Source organism: Camelus dromedarius, chromosome 8 (assembly GCF_036321535.1).
Source record: "Camelus dromedarius isolate mCamDro1 chromosome 8, mCamDro1.pat, whole genome shotgun sequence".
NCBI classification, from domain to species: domain Eukaryota; kingdom Metazoa; phylum Chordata; class Mammalia; order Artiodactyla; family Camelidae; genus Camelus; species Camelus dromedarius.
In genome coordinates this window covers 24,343,640-24,358,416 of record NC_087443.1, presented here as the reverse complement: position 1 = coordinate 24,358,416, position 14,777 = coordinate 24,343,640, and the positions used below count along the sequence as shown (strand labels likewise).

Here is a 14,777-nt window from a genome sequence, read left to right as displayed (position 1 = left end):
CGCCTTGCTGAAACAGTATCCTCTGTGTTTTTGTTTGTTTTATTTCGATTTTTTTTTTCACTGAGGACGGTCTGGAATCAAGAAATGTCATTATCATTCTTTAATTGTGCTCCTAAAGAACCTTCCGATCCTTATTCATAGTTGGTGATTACCTTTTAAATTAACGGAAAGCTCAGGAAGTTTGCCTTTAAATCAGTGACCAGTCTTGGTGATGTGATTTGCTAAAGAACATTTTGAGATTGGCTGATAACTTATAAATCTAGGTCTTTAATTCTTACTATGAATCATGGCTTCAGTTCATGATATTTGGGCCATAGTTTTAAATACTCATCTTGGGGAGGGTAGTTGGGTGAATGGTGATTGAAGTCTCTACTGAATTTCCATGAAGAATGTCAGAAAAATTCCAGAAGAATTCCAGAAGAATGCCATGGATCAAGCAAGGACTTGATCTTGACACAGATCAAGCAAGTCAACCCCAGCTGAGTTTGTATCTAATTCAACTACTTAACTGGCTGTGTAATTTTGGAATAAGATCCTTAACCTTTCTGAACCACCATTTCTTCACTTGAAAAGCAGGGATGAGGATTCCAAATTCAAAGAATATTTTCTAAAAAACTAACGTTTTTTGAGTGCTTACCATGAACAATAGGTTTTATACCATTTTTTCCCTAATAATAATAACTCTCAGGGGGAGCTACTATTATTATCTCCATCTTACAGATGAAGGAAAGAAAGCAGAGGAAGGCTATGCTGCTGGTACAAACCTACCCAGGATTTAAAACTAGGCTGTGCTCCAACCACCCTGCTTCTAAAACGTAGTTAAGTGCCTGATGATTTTCCCATTTTCCCCAACCAAGGACTGACACCGAGGCTGAGGAGAATTGGCAGGAGATAAAGACGGATACCTGGAAGCGTTGTTCTTTGATCAAATCACCCTTTAATAGGCCTCTTAAAAATTGGCAGTCTTGTGTATCACTGACAAAGTGTCTCCTTTTCTGTAACATCAAAGAGTCATTGCCATTTTTTGTCTATGAATAAAAGTTGACACAGTCAGGAAACAAACCATACAGGGTTGCCACCATTTCTCTTGTGAAGTTAATTGACTTCTGCTACTTTAAATTTGATGTCTAAAGTCTAGTTCCAAGAAGAAAGCATGTATGCTTTCTCTAAAACGTATGCAGAGACCAGACCCTACACAGGGACTGAAGCAAACATTTAAACATTTTTCTATCCTTTCATACATTTCTCTCCATCAATTATGTAAAGTACATCTCTGCAAACATGCTAGGTAGAGGGTCCTGTGGCACAAAAATGGCCAACATGCATGGATATAATATCAACCATCCATGCTTGCTTGTTTTTTTTTTTTCTCCTTCCCGGTACCATTTCCATTTTATTTGGGTTGAAACTGGGGACCAGGGATGTTAAAAGGGTTGCCAAAAGTACACCCGTGCGGACACAAGAGGAGAAGGGAGGTTATAAACTCAGCACAGTTAATCATGATGATATAGACGTGGAAGACATGTGGTAAGACACTGGGTGTCAGCTGGGCCATCCATGTAGATAATGGAGATGGTGACAATGAAGACAGAGTAGGAATGGAGAAGAGGGACGTGAAGCAATGACCGCACCTTCCATGAATGAGTCAGTGACCTGGGAATCAACGGATGACAACTAAGAGGATGGGTAGTACGGGCTCCTCCAGTGGGATGGTTTTTGGTCGTTCCAGGAGAACAATGTTCCGTGGTCCCCAAAACCAAGTATGCTCTCCACCAGGAGATCTAATTTCTCCTCCTCCAAGCTTCAGCTTCTGTCTCTTCAAATGCAACTCCCAAATATCTAACTCTGGCTCTAATTTTTCTTCTGTCTTCCAGAATTATGTTGCCAACTTTAGTCTGTTGTGTGTTTTTTTAGTTTGCTTTGTTTTGCTTTGCTGTGCTCTCCTAGCAGGAGGAAGAGGGGGAATTGGAGGAACAATCTGGGAACGTAGGGAGGCTGTTGGTCAGAAGTGAGCGTTCTTCCGTTTTTCACTCTAAGTCATTAACATGATTAGCTCTAATTTAGTTGCTGTTTATTCAGAAAATGAGCTCAAAGAAGTAAACTGGCATATGAGTATTTGTAAGAGAGGAGATGAGTGGTCTGAAGTTAGTGATGTGGGCTAGCGGCCACGGCAGTCACTCTTAGCTGGCCAAAGCACGTGTGTTTCCATGGAAACATCAGCAAATGAGCCCACCATTTAAAAACTTTCTTTCTTGGGGTTCTCCCCATCCAGGCTGAGTGCTAGGTTCACTCCTTGTGCTTCAACACACTAGACAAATCAAGTATTAGCTTTGAGCCGACCACCATGCATTTTGTGTTTTCTCATCTTAGCCAATATTCTTCTCTTTTGCCCAAGGATTGCCTTTTAAAACTTTCACTAAATTGGGGCTTTTCTTCAAGGATAATGTTGAAGGGGAAAAAAAATGAATGGAAGGGATGTCTTGTTATTTTAGGTGCAGCTGAACAAAGGAGGGGGGTGGTGAAGGCCAGGGTAGAAGGTTGTAAGGAGAAGAGGGAGGGAGGGAGGTCTGCAATTGAAACTGTACAGCTGGCCCTGTCCCTGTAGAAAGGGAGGGACCTGGTTTGCGATTTGGCTCTGAGCCTCACCAGAAGAGAGACACTTGGCTGACACTTCAACTGGGCTCAGAGTCTCCAATTTCTCTGCTCCCCTCTTCACTGCCAGGGTCCCACCTCCCTTACTCAGGGTTACCCAACACAGTCCTCGCCTCAGCCCTCTCCTGCCCTACCCTGCTTCGGGCATTGTCTCCTCAACTCCTCCTTCCCCACTGCCTTTTACATTTGGAAAGAAGCAAAACCAACAACATGATTAAGAATTTACCGATTTCTGAAGTGACAACGCCTTCCCCTCAGAGTAGATGAATACAGAGAATTGAAGACTAATTTTTTTTTTTTCAAAATAAAATTTCTTAGCTCTTGCAGACTGAGTTTGCTTTGTGGTTGTCCTACTGCTGATAACCCTTCTCCTATTTTTGTTTTTTTTTAATACAACTTCACTCACCTTGGTTGTATTTCCAGTTCTAAGCCTGCTCCCTGCTCTTTGACCACCTAGTTGAAGAATCAAAACTTACCTATAAAACCACCAGGGAGGGACCGATGACGTTTTTAATAAAACTGCTGTGATGTACAGCTTCTCAGTAATAAAGAAATTCAGACAAGACAGTGGACGAATTCAGTGGAGCTCTGAAAGCAATGAAGAGTAGAAAAAGGATAGAATATTAACCTGTTCAAGGCAAGATTTATGCTTTTTTTTTACCCATGGACATACCATTAAAGACTACACAGGTACTTCTAAAGTTTTATTAATTCTGTCATGCTTTATTAAGGTGAACAAACAGAACTATTATATGAATTTCTCTTTTTCTTATACCTGTATCTTTCAAAAATGAGCTCAAAGAGAATTTAAGCAGCCACATATGTTCATAACGTTTTTTTAATTTTAAAATCTTAAATTCTAAATTTTAAATCTTTAAAATTTTAGTATCTTAAAAAAACAAGGAAAAGCAGTCTCAAAATGCCCCCCAAACTAACCAAAACCAAAACAAACATGCAGTGATATTTCCCAAAGATGCACGGCTTATCCCACTGTCAGAAAGTCTGCCAAACTGCATCCAGCCCATGGAAGTGCATCCTGCGACTTTTTTTTCTTTACTGTCGTTAGCAGCATCATGAAGTCAACCCATCTCATTGGCTTTACCTGCTGGCCACATTCTGTCTTCACATTTGGGTGGGTTTGAACTTATTGAGGTGACGCGTGTGATTGTTTAAATGGAAATTTTAATGTGTCGTTCTTAAAACCCAGCGTCAATTAGCAGAGACACCGCCACCTGAACCGAGGAGCGGGTCGTGCTGCCCATTCCGTCACGTAGCCCTGGGCAGGTTTCCTCGCTGGGCGGGGCTTCTCCAACATCATCACACTTTATTATCTGCAGCACACAGGTATGAAGGCAGAATGGAGGCACTCGCTGTGCAATTTTCCTGGTACCCCAGGAGGCCTGAACACTTCAGAGTGGGCTCCAAGTCACGGAAAATCAGTTTAAGACTAGAGACATTTCAGACATCTTTCCTTCTTTTCTTTTCCACACACAAACGGAATAATGCATTTTAAGTGATGAAAACCCCTTAGAAAGCAAAACAAAATTAAAAAAAAACAAAAACAAAAACACTTCCCTTTCAAAGCCGTTATCTCCCTTGGATACCATCTTCATATTAAATGAAGATACAAAGAGTGATGTGTGCTTAAAATCTCCCCCACAGGTTGGAAAATATAAGCCTCAGAGGTGAACGTGTGCCATAGCACACACCCAGCTCCCAACATCGTTACGGGAGAATGAAAACTAACAAAACACTGTGGTTCAGGTTGTTCTGAATAAAGGCAAGCTAACAACATTAGGACAGCTTTCAGAGAACAAGGATTTATTGCTTCATCACAAGTGCGCTTCAGTCTTAAGCACTGTCTGACTTTGTACCATTATGGAAGCGGTGACATGCCTGCTTTATTTCAAGTGCGATAAATGAATTAAAAAAAAAGTTATGAAAATATGTGGCTGTTTAAACAAATTCTCTCAATAGCCTGTTGGGTATTTGGGGTGCCCATATATCAGAAGTCATTGTTCTCAGTCTATGAAGAAAATTGCCAGGTATGCTCCAGAGTGCCAAGCTTAAAAAGTGCTAACGAGAGCCTGCCCTATTACCTGAATTCCAATTTGGCTCACAATGAAAGGGAGAAAAATTACCTGGGTGCCTTTCACTGTTGCAATAGACCTTATCTAAGAGTTTATTATCCTCAGAAAACAAAGCATGCTCTAAGGAAAGACGCCACAGCTCCTGTCTCCGACAGAATGGTCTTTTTGAATTCCTTTGTCGATTTCATAGATTTCTAACAACTAGCAGATTGGGTTTTTTTTTGTTTTTAAATCTGATTTTTATGCCAGCAGCACAATTTCCTCCTCGGTAAGTAGGACAGATTCATCCCACAAGCAACAATAGATGCTTCCCTGCTTAGCTCGAGCGTGACAGATTAAGCTTCCAGCCGACGCACTAAATGCCACCCCCACCCCTTACAGAGGCTGTTCCCAGGCAAGCATGTGGGGCCTCAGCTGTAGGTGTCCCTTGAACTCCCAGCTGACGAGCTGATGCTGTCCGAGGCGGCCAAGCTGCCCTGACTGAGCGAGCTGGGCGAGGACCGCGGACTGGGTCTCATTGCAGGGGCTTCCAGGCAAATTCCCCGCTCCCAATTGTGCCGGCCCCAGGACAGCTGCCTTGTACAGCGCCTCGCAGAGAGGCCTGCACTTTGCACCTGTTGGCTGAATAGAAAAGAGAAAAATGGGGAGAGGAAAAAAAAAACGTGAATTTAGAGAGAATGCATTGAGACCTTGTACGTAGAGATAGATGCCTTTCAAATCTTGCCAGATCCGAAATAAATGCTGTTACTTCTGGCCCAGCAGCTAAGTTAACAACAACCACAACACCCAGTTAAAGTAGCAAATGAACAAACAAATAAAACATGAAGAAAATAAACAATAGCCCGAATCTACTGATAATATTTGATCCATTATATTAGAAAATGACTTTTATTAGAAATATAAGCCTCGCAATATGATGCTTCTGAAAGGGCATTTGCAGCCTTTTAGAGGCCAGTGGGTTGCATAAAGAATAGTCCAGAATTATAATATGAGGGTAACCGTGATTCAGGTTGCTATGAGGGGCATCTTCAATTGCTATTCAATTTGCTCCTTAGATATTACATATGAAACTGTAAAAGCAAAGTGGTGCTGTTTTCTTGCACAGATGCAGACCCTAAAATCGAACTGTCAATGTTAGACTGAACCAAGAAATGCAGAAGCATGAATGTACTATTGTCATGTTGATGTAATTGGTGGCTATTTTGTTGCTTGTTGAAGCCTTGAATCTTTCACAACCACATGCGTATGTTTGTCGTTTATCCCCTTTCCTCAGGTGCAAAGAAGGCTACCAAGGAGTCCGTTGTGATCAATTTCTGCCGAAAACTGATTCCATCTTATCGGATCCAAGTAGGTCAAGCATTTTTCTTCTCTCTCTAACGCAGTAGCAAACTCCGAGCCACAGTCACTGACTCCCTGACAGCTGTATCTCAGTTTTGTGTCTCTGAACGCTGCCAAGGGTGGGAGCTGGGGACAGATGCTCATGTGCAAAGTTTGCTCAGAACCCTGTCTGTGAGGTCTAGGTCATCTCCAGTGATGGTGCCTGGTGTCCAGATTCATTTCCGCCACTACCTTCCGCTGGGAACTCCAGCAAATCCTGCTCCCTTCACTTTCATTCTCCCCCTACTACCCCTCCGTTATGAAAGCAAGGACATAGACACTGAAAAGCTTATCGTTTATCCAAAAAGAGCATTATGGAAACTACAGTGTCATTATTGCTTCTTACCCTCTGGTTGGTAATTTGTGAAAATATTAAACCTATTCAACTTTTCCTTACTAAAGTAAGGAAATACGCATATAAAATTACATAAAACGTTTTCAAACAAACTGAAAACCGCATGTTTAGCAACACTATTCGCGTATCAGCGATTACCGTACCAATGACAAAATTTTTTTTCTGTTCATGGAAGAAGACAATTTGCCATGAGGAAATATTGCCACTCATTAGGTTCTGTCTCTATATGGAAAACAAAGTAATATTCTATACCAGTATGCTCAATTCTGGTCAAACGTGAAATTTTTGCTTTATCTGTAAATAATCCGTTCTTTCAATGATGCTACGATCGAATCGCCACTGAGGAAAGGGGACTTTTATTGAATCAGCAATTTAGTCCAGCGAAGATAATGGCAGGCATTTCCAAATCAGAAAGGCACTGTCACGGTTTTCTGAGTACCAAACATGCAAAATGTAAACTTGAGCAAAATACCGTGTATTCACGACAGCCAGAGGTTGCCGTGTCTGTGAGTGTGCGTGTAGCTGCGTAATGAACATGTTTAGCCATCTTTTGACATCTTTTCAAAATGCCTATTTTTATTTTCCCCCTGAATTTCTACGTACATTTCTTTAAGTAAATGTAACATTTTTAAAAAAGGAAAAATTTTGTTTAATTTAATTGCTTGTGTTTTAGCTTGGAAAGGCAAACCACCACACAGCATTAACTACTCTTTTCTTGGCAAATTTAGCTCTTCCTCCTTGAGAAAAGCGATGGTTGCCTAAAAACCAGCCGCCAAGCTAGACACGGACAATCTCTGTTCTCTGAAATGTGAGGCACTGGTCACTGGGACTTACCCCTAGAGGAGGCAGTTACTGTAGTGTACTGTGTCTTTTTTATCTTGTGATTTTGGCCACTGGCTATACTGGTGTCTAAAACGTGTGGCTGTGACTATGTGGCTGGTAGATGCAACCTGTGTTCCGGGTTCTTGTCCTGTCCCAAAAAGAATTCAGAGACAAGATGCAGTGGCTAAAAAAAAGTAAAGTGAGGATTTATTAAAGGATGGATAGTACACTCTTGAGGGGGAGAGCGGGCAGGCTCAGGTGAGTGTTTCTTTGGCAAATTAGCTACATAGGGTGTAAAAATGAATGGGCAGAATATTCATTGGGGAAGGAAGAGTTTGGGGTCGTATTCCCTGATTATCATCCCAACTCCACCTTCCCAAAGGGAGAAGGGATTTTTGTCCTTATTTAGTCTGGATCAGAATTGTCATGTCATCGTACATGATGGGTACTTCTGATCTGCAAGGCTAATTTTATTGAAATGAGGGCATAATGAGCAAAAGGTTACATTCGGACACTGGAAATTCCTGCCTTTTCTCACCTTTCTTTGTTCCTCTCCAGGCCACTCATCACCCTAAAAGGTGTGGTCCCTTATCAGCCCAAAGGTTCCTGCTTTTCTTTCTCTGCCCAGGGACCCCTGGTGCTTCCGTGATGTGTGGTTTCCTGCGTTTGGCTTGTGCCCCTCCTTTCTGCCCGATTCCTGCCATTTGGTCTGTGTCCCCCTTTCTCTGCTCATATCTAGCTATCTGCCTGCTGTAGCAGCTACAGACATGTATTTAGAATATTAGAAACTTATGTAGAAGAATAGTTTGCTGATTTCTCTCTTTCTCCTTTGTCTTTTTCTTTTTATTCACTTTGATGTACTTAGTTTCCTTCTTTTTTTTTTTCTTTTCTTTCTCGTCCTTCTCTTTCCTTCCTTTTTATTGTCCCTTTGTCTCTCTTTTCATTATTTTCTTTTTTTTAATGCTTCCCTCTCACCCTCCCCCGGTTCTCTCCTCCCTTCCTTTTTTCATTCATTCGTTTGTTCATTTCTTCCTTCTTTCCTTTTTTCGCTTCTTCCTTCCTTCCTTCCTTCCTTCCATTTTCCCTTCATGTATAGCTGTGGAATAGCTATACAGTATGGGGTCCTGGAGCAGAGCTTGCATTTGGTACAAAATGGGTAAAATAATCTCTCTTTATACAACCTAATCAACCTTTGCCATTCAACTGAATATAGTAGTCCATCACTGCAAAATTTGAGGGCAAGGCCCGCTATAAGGACTGTGTGCTCCTCAAAGAAAAATAATCTGTGATCAGAATCACTAACCCTGAAAACCTTGGTCTTAACATCCATCAAAATATCTAGTGCAACAATATTTATTATGAAAAACCATGGGATTATGTTTAAATGAAACATCATATGGCACACTTACCACGTTCTAGTAAATTCTCATTATAATCATAGCTGTAGGAAATAGTCCTCTGATGTGAAACAGCAAGATAGAAAGTTATTTTCATTTAAGGCTACAATAAGAACATCCTTTGGTCCAAAGGTGGGAAATAAACATGCACTAAAATGCTAAAAGTTGACTTGAAGTTTTGAGGTTATGGAAGTATATGGGATTTTTTTCCTTTTTCTCCTGTTATCTGTAAAATGACAAATCATTGTATGAATCAAAATTCCAGAAGGCCTTGAAATTAAAAAAAAAAAAAATTGAGAAACATATGGATGAGTCCCTGAGTCACAGTTTATCCCCCATTCATCCACTCATGCATCCATTTACTTATGCAATCATTAATTCATTCCCCGGGTGTTTTCTGAGGACCCACCAAGGGCCATCTAACTGATCAGCTTCTGTTAGTACAAAGATGTGTAAGCAGGATTCAGGCTCTGAGGCCCCCAGGGCCAATGAGGGGAAAAATCATGTAGACGCCAAAGCATGGGTGTGATTCTGGTGGAAACATGTACTCCTCTGTGACCTTGGCAGACATATGAGGCTCCTGAACCACAGGCTTTGCACCTGAATAATGCCAGTAATATTAACACCCATGGGTACCAATCACCAAGATGGACAAGAGGTCAGTGCCAGGTAAACATTGGTCCACTTCCTTCGCTCACCATCATAATCGTACTAATATGTGTTTAGAGTTTGCTGTGGTTTGGATTTTCTCATTATACCCTCACAATCATCGTCTAGCAGAGTGACCGGCAGTTGCCCGCATTTTACAGATGAGGAGATCAGGCCTCAGAGATGTGAAATAAACTTGCTCAAGGTCACACAGCTAACTAATGCTGGAGTCTAACTTCCAATCCAAATTGACTCCAGGGCCTGAGCTCCCCAAAGCAGGGCTCTTCCCTTCCTTCCCTCGGCCCCTCCCTCCTCTGGTTATTTTCAGTATGACATTTATCACTCTAAATTTCGCAGATGGGAACTCAATGACCTGCAGCACACATTATTCTAAGGAGCAACATTTGCACAAGTTTCATATCTTAATGCAGCAACTTGAGCTTCCGTAGAGATTTAAACCCCTAATGAAATTTTCTTGTCAAAATTCTTGCTGAAGAATCGTTTAATTTGCTGCTCATGATATCTTGGAATGACTCTCTGCTCTGGAAATAAGCTTCCTGCCAACACGCTCCCCCTGCTTTCCCTCCTCCCTCTCTTTCCTTCTCTCTCTCCCTTCTGCCTTCCCTCTCTCCCTATTTCCCGAATGCATGCTTTATTTCATGAAATCCCAAGGAGTGGGGGATAGAAGGCTGTGCTGTTTTATTCTCCCCTGGGTCATGCAGAATTGATCAGAAATGTGCACCTTTGTCAGTTAATTTAAACTAATGATAATAATAAAACCTCAAATTACATGCATTTAGGGAAAAGCCAGAATGTCACTGTGAGAGGCTCAAAGGCTGGTAGGACTAGTGTCTTTACTGTGGCCCCAGGCTGGGTCCTCAGACCTGTTATTTCAAAACTGACCAAGAATCTGTAATTGACTTCACTCAGGAAGACTTGAATACACATGGGAATCAAGCTTGTGCAGTGGCTTGGTCAGTTTTCGAAAAAATACAACACGTGTTCAGGTTACTCAAAGCCTCATGTGGATTTGATGTACGGAAGACACATTCTGATCACCAGGATGAATGGGAAGCAGGGATTCAGAAGGAAGAGGGTGAGAGGAACAGACTGGTCAAGACTAAGAGGACGTGACCTTCTGTAGAGGAGCCAGCATTCCTGCGCCCTGCCTCCTGCTGCTGCCAGCACAGAGACAGCCACAGTCAACTCCCAGGAGGCCACGCAATCTTTTTGATAATTTCTAATGTAATTCCTTTGGAATCAGTCCATTTTCCTCACAAACACAGGATCACCCATAGACTCCTGTCCTGTTTTCTCTTATCTTCCGTACCCACCCAGGCCATGTACCATCTCTAGCCTTGAAGCAGAGCTCAGTGGAACTGAAGAACCGTGAACGGGCCAAAGTATCAACAAATATTGTCCTGGGTCTCCCTACTTAGGCGCACCTGCCAACCTGAGTTATCACCAAGATCTGGTCTCATCACTGGCCAGTGGAAGACAGAAAGCAGCTCCAGAGAAGGGATTCAGAGCAGAATCAAAGAACAACGCGGTGTGGAGAGGATGCCCCTCTGCAGTGAGGGTCCTCTTCCCCCCTCACTTCTGGTCCTCACTGTGCCTTCCTCTCCACTGCAGCCTCTAACACCCAGTATCCCCAGGGACGGGGACAAGTGACAAACCTGCACGCCTGAGTTTGGCGTGGGGCTTGTACAGCTTAAACTCTCAGAGTCGTTTAGTCTCCGCTGTGGGAGGATGGAGGATTACTTCTAGCTCTAGCCTGTATAAACCATTAAGAGAAAGTTTTCCACAGACAGTTTACTGACCTAGCAGACGTCTTTTCAGCAATTCATGAATCAGCCAGCATCCCATCCAGCAGATAGAAAGGAGCTCTGAAGAGCTGTACAAGGTAAAAGATTCTTTCAGGCCAAAGAGAACAAGAACAGGGAGGTTATACTGAGTGTTTGCTGTAGGTTAAAGCAGCGTCACACTACTCATATGAAGCAAAGGAAAGTCAGGTAACTTGTGCTGAGCAGGCAAGCTGATTGGTTAACCTAAGCCTTTCTTTTCTGGGAGAGCTGAGCACAGAAACTCAGGTAGGTTTGGGTTTGTTGATGTGAGGCGTAACGTGAGTGACTCCATCGTTGGCTTCACCTGGTTACTTTCATCGTACTGTCTCACATTCACACTTTGGTTTATTTGGATCTTAGAAACCAGGCTTTGCTCTCAGAGTGCCCTGTAAGATGCCAGGAATATGTCTGGGCGTGGTTCAGGGGAAGGCTAGCGTGAAAAGGTGATATGGGATTTTAGACTTTCCATCACTCCAGACCAGGCTTGTGTACCCCCAGCTTCTCAGGAATAATCACTTCGTGAATCCAAAAAATAAATTTGCCATGACACGTGGTTGGAGCCCCAGAGGGAACACCAGGCAGTGAACCAGTCCACAGAGCCCACTTCCGAACAGTTTGCAGGGACACCTAACTCGTCAGGTCTGAGCGTGATCGGTCTCCTTCCTGGGTACCAGGAAGCCAACTAGCTGGGCCATCCCTTACCCAGGGCCCAGTCGAGTCAGCTCAGGGCAAAGTGGTGCTCCTTTGCCATTCGTGGCACCGTGAGAGAGAGAAGGAAACTGGGGAGAGGCTCCAAGAATCAGTGCAGGGCCTGGAAGCCCAGGAGTTGACTGAGCAGATGCAGGTTTCCTTAAAGAGTGTAAACGGGGAATTTCTCAGAGACCCATGCTCTGCCCACTTGCCTTTCCTGATTTCACATAGTATACAGATATGTGTTAAGTGTGTCAGCTATTTGATGGAAGCGGGTAACAAAAGGTGCTCTGAATTAGGAGTTAAAAGATCTGGGTTCTAATCCTGTGACCACTTGCTCTTAGCAGTGTGGCCTTGGGGGAGTCACTGTGTAGTTTAGTCTCGGTTTCTTTATCTGTAGGAGAATTCCCCAGGTACCCTAGTCACCCGGCAAAAGAAGAAAACCACCCTCAGTACAGAGCAGGCCGTCCCTGCAAAACATTCAGAAGTGGGGTCACATGCACAGCTGAAATAATCTATCTTTTTATTCATTCACTCATTTGTCCCCTAAGTAATTAAGCACATATAACGTACACCATGCTGTGGGTTCAAACAGTAATAATTAAGGATCCTGCCATCAATAAACTCATAGTCTAGTAAACTGCATTTACTTAAATTGAATTATAGGCTCCAAAGAGTGTGCTGTTTGCAAGACATAAAAATTTCTTTTTTCACTCATCCATTCAAAATCTTACTAATAATTTGACATGGGACAAATTGCTTAACCTTGATGGGTTCTGGTTTTCATCTTTATAAAATAAACTGTTAATTGTCTCTAATGCATACAGCTATCATTAGGATTAAATAAAATAACCCATTCACAGCACTTTGTGCTTGGCACATCATGAAAGCTCAAAAATTATCATCTATTATTATCATTATTGTTGTTTTTTAAAAAAATTTGAGTTATTATTGCCTTTATAACTACATGGTGTTACTGCATGAGACTGTTACCTGACCTCAAATATCTCCAGTTGCATAGAGGCAAGAAAAAAATGTACAAACAAGTACAAATAAGAACACACATAAAAGACAAGACAGTTTAAGGAACTGTCATAAAAATAGGGACAATAAAACTCACATAAATTGGAGAGATCTGAGTTGCTCAGGAAAGGCTTATGTAGGAAGGAGCTTTGCAGTGAGCTCTTCACATGAGGCACTGTGGCTGTGTACTGTTGCTCAGGCTGCACACTGCCCATCGTTACAAGTATCATTCAGACTAGAGTGTGAAGGACTCTCTACCGAGGTGTGCTACATGGTTCTGGGTGGGAAATTTTTCTGTTAATAAATAAGACGGAGAAACAGAAGATTCTTGAGGGCACAAAGCATAAACTGATCACCACTTGCTCTTGGTCCATTAATCCTTACTGATAAGAGGGATTGTCTTCCACAAAGAAATTTGCTCTGAATACTGAAGTTTCCTACATTACTCTGCCTTTTCATTAGCCATAAAAACATTATTAGCAGAATGGACTAATATGTAAACTCTGCCACTCTTATTACCATTTTTCTGGCCTTGGAAGAGGAGTAACAGAATGATCAGATTTTGATAACGTCTCTACGAATCTTATAAAGTCCATCTATTCTGTCAGATCTATGGTGTTTTAAAAACAATCAGTTGCTAATATCTTTTATCCATTTAACCTGTACCAAACACCTAACTTCTTCCAATTAAATATGTAAACACACACCATTTCTGGAACACTAGATAGATGAATATATTTGCAAGCAAAAAAATTGCTCATGATCATACCACTCAGAGATAACCACTGATAATCATTTTAGGTCAGAGCATTCTAACTGTTCTAAAATTTTTATGTGGAATATATTATGTGTTCAGGATCAACCACTATATTGAAAGCAGGGCTTAGGGGGCCAGAGAGGAGCTGTCTTTGCCTCCCACAGCTGCCCTGCTGTGCTCTGTCTCCCCGGGCTGTTAATGAATACTTCCGCTAATTTAACCCTGGCTTGCTGGGGGTCCAGTCCACCTGGGGATGATGATGGGCTGTCCTCTCGTCTGCTCAGGGACCTCTTGAGCTGGTCTTAGGACAGACGCTGGCCAGCCTCTCTTGTGTGCAGCCCACATCTGGTCCACAGGACCTGCTAGTCCACCTGTTGTCCTAACACGCCCTGGAGAACACGCCGTTCAGACACCTCTGTCACCAGGCTTCTAGGACCAAGATGGCTTCTTCTCCTGCCCAGTTTATATTTTCAGAGTCAAAGAGGTAGATCAAGTTTTACGGAATGGTTCTAGGTGATCTATTTCCTTTATAAATTCTGATTTGTCTCCCTCTCCATTATCTATTATCCATGATGTTGACACCTTAATTAAAGCTAAGATTTGAAGAACTAAATGCTAACATCTTGTTACATAACATACTCGTTCTCATTACAAAGTTATGATCATTCTATACATATTTTATAACCTCTTTTTTTCTCCACTTAATATGTCGTGGCTCTTTTTCCACAGCATTTTGTAATCTTATATTCTGCTGAACTAGTATTTTAAAGAACATAACATTATAGACACATAATATAAATTATTTTACCAAGCATCTGTGCTAGATCATTTAGTGTGTTTCCAATTTTTCATGATGGCAGTGATTGACAAGAATTACGCATATGTCTCTAGCTTGAAGTACAGATTATTCCTTAGGGATAAATCTCTAAACTTTTAAGACACTATGATAATTTTGCCTCCAGAAGAGTTATATTAATTAACATTTCCATGAGCACAGAGTAAGAGTTGATTTTACTTTTTCTTTCACTAGAATGGAATAGTATTTTTAGTTGCTAATTTTATAGGGAAAATTTTATCTCACCAATACTTAAAATAAAATTTCTTGATTACCAGCAAAATTGA

At 41.8% G+C, this 14,777-nt stretch overlaps 1 protein-coding gene across 6 annotated transcripts in view; it reads left to right on the top strand.

Moving 5' to 3' along the window:
- The window catches only part of NRG3 (neuregulin 3), a 930,932-nt gene that overhangs the window by 718,028 nt on the left and 198,127 nt on the right, over positions 1-14,777 (top strand). For all 6 annotated transcript variants that reach the window (XM_010984086.3, XM_031461039.2, XM_031461042.2 and 3 more), the window contains exon 3: positions 6,016-6,089. In XM_010984086.3, the coding sequence (XP_010982388.3) occupies positions 6,016-6,089 (74 nt within the window). The remainder of the gene's footprint in view (positions 1-6,015; positions 6,090-14,777) is intronic.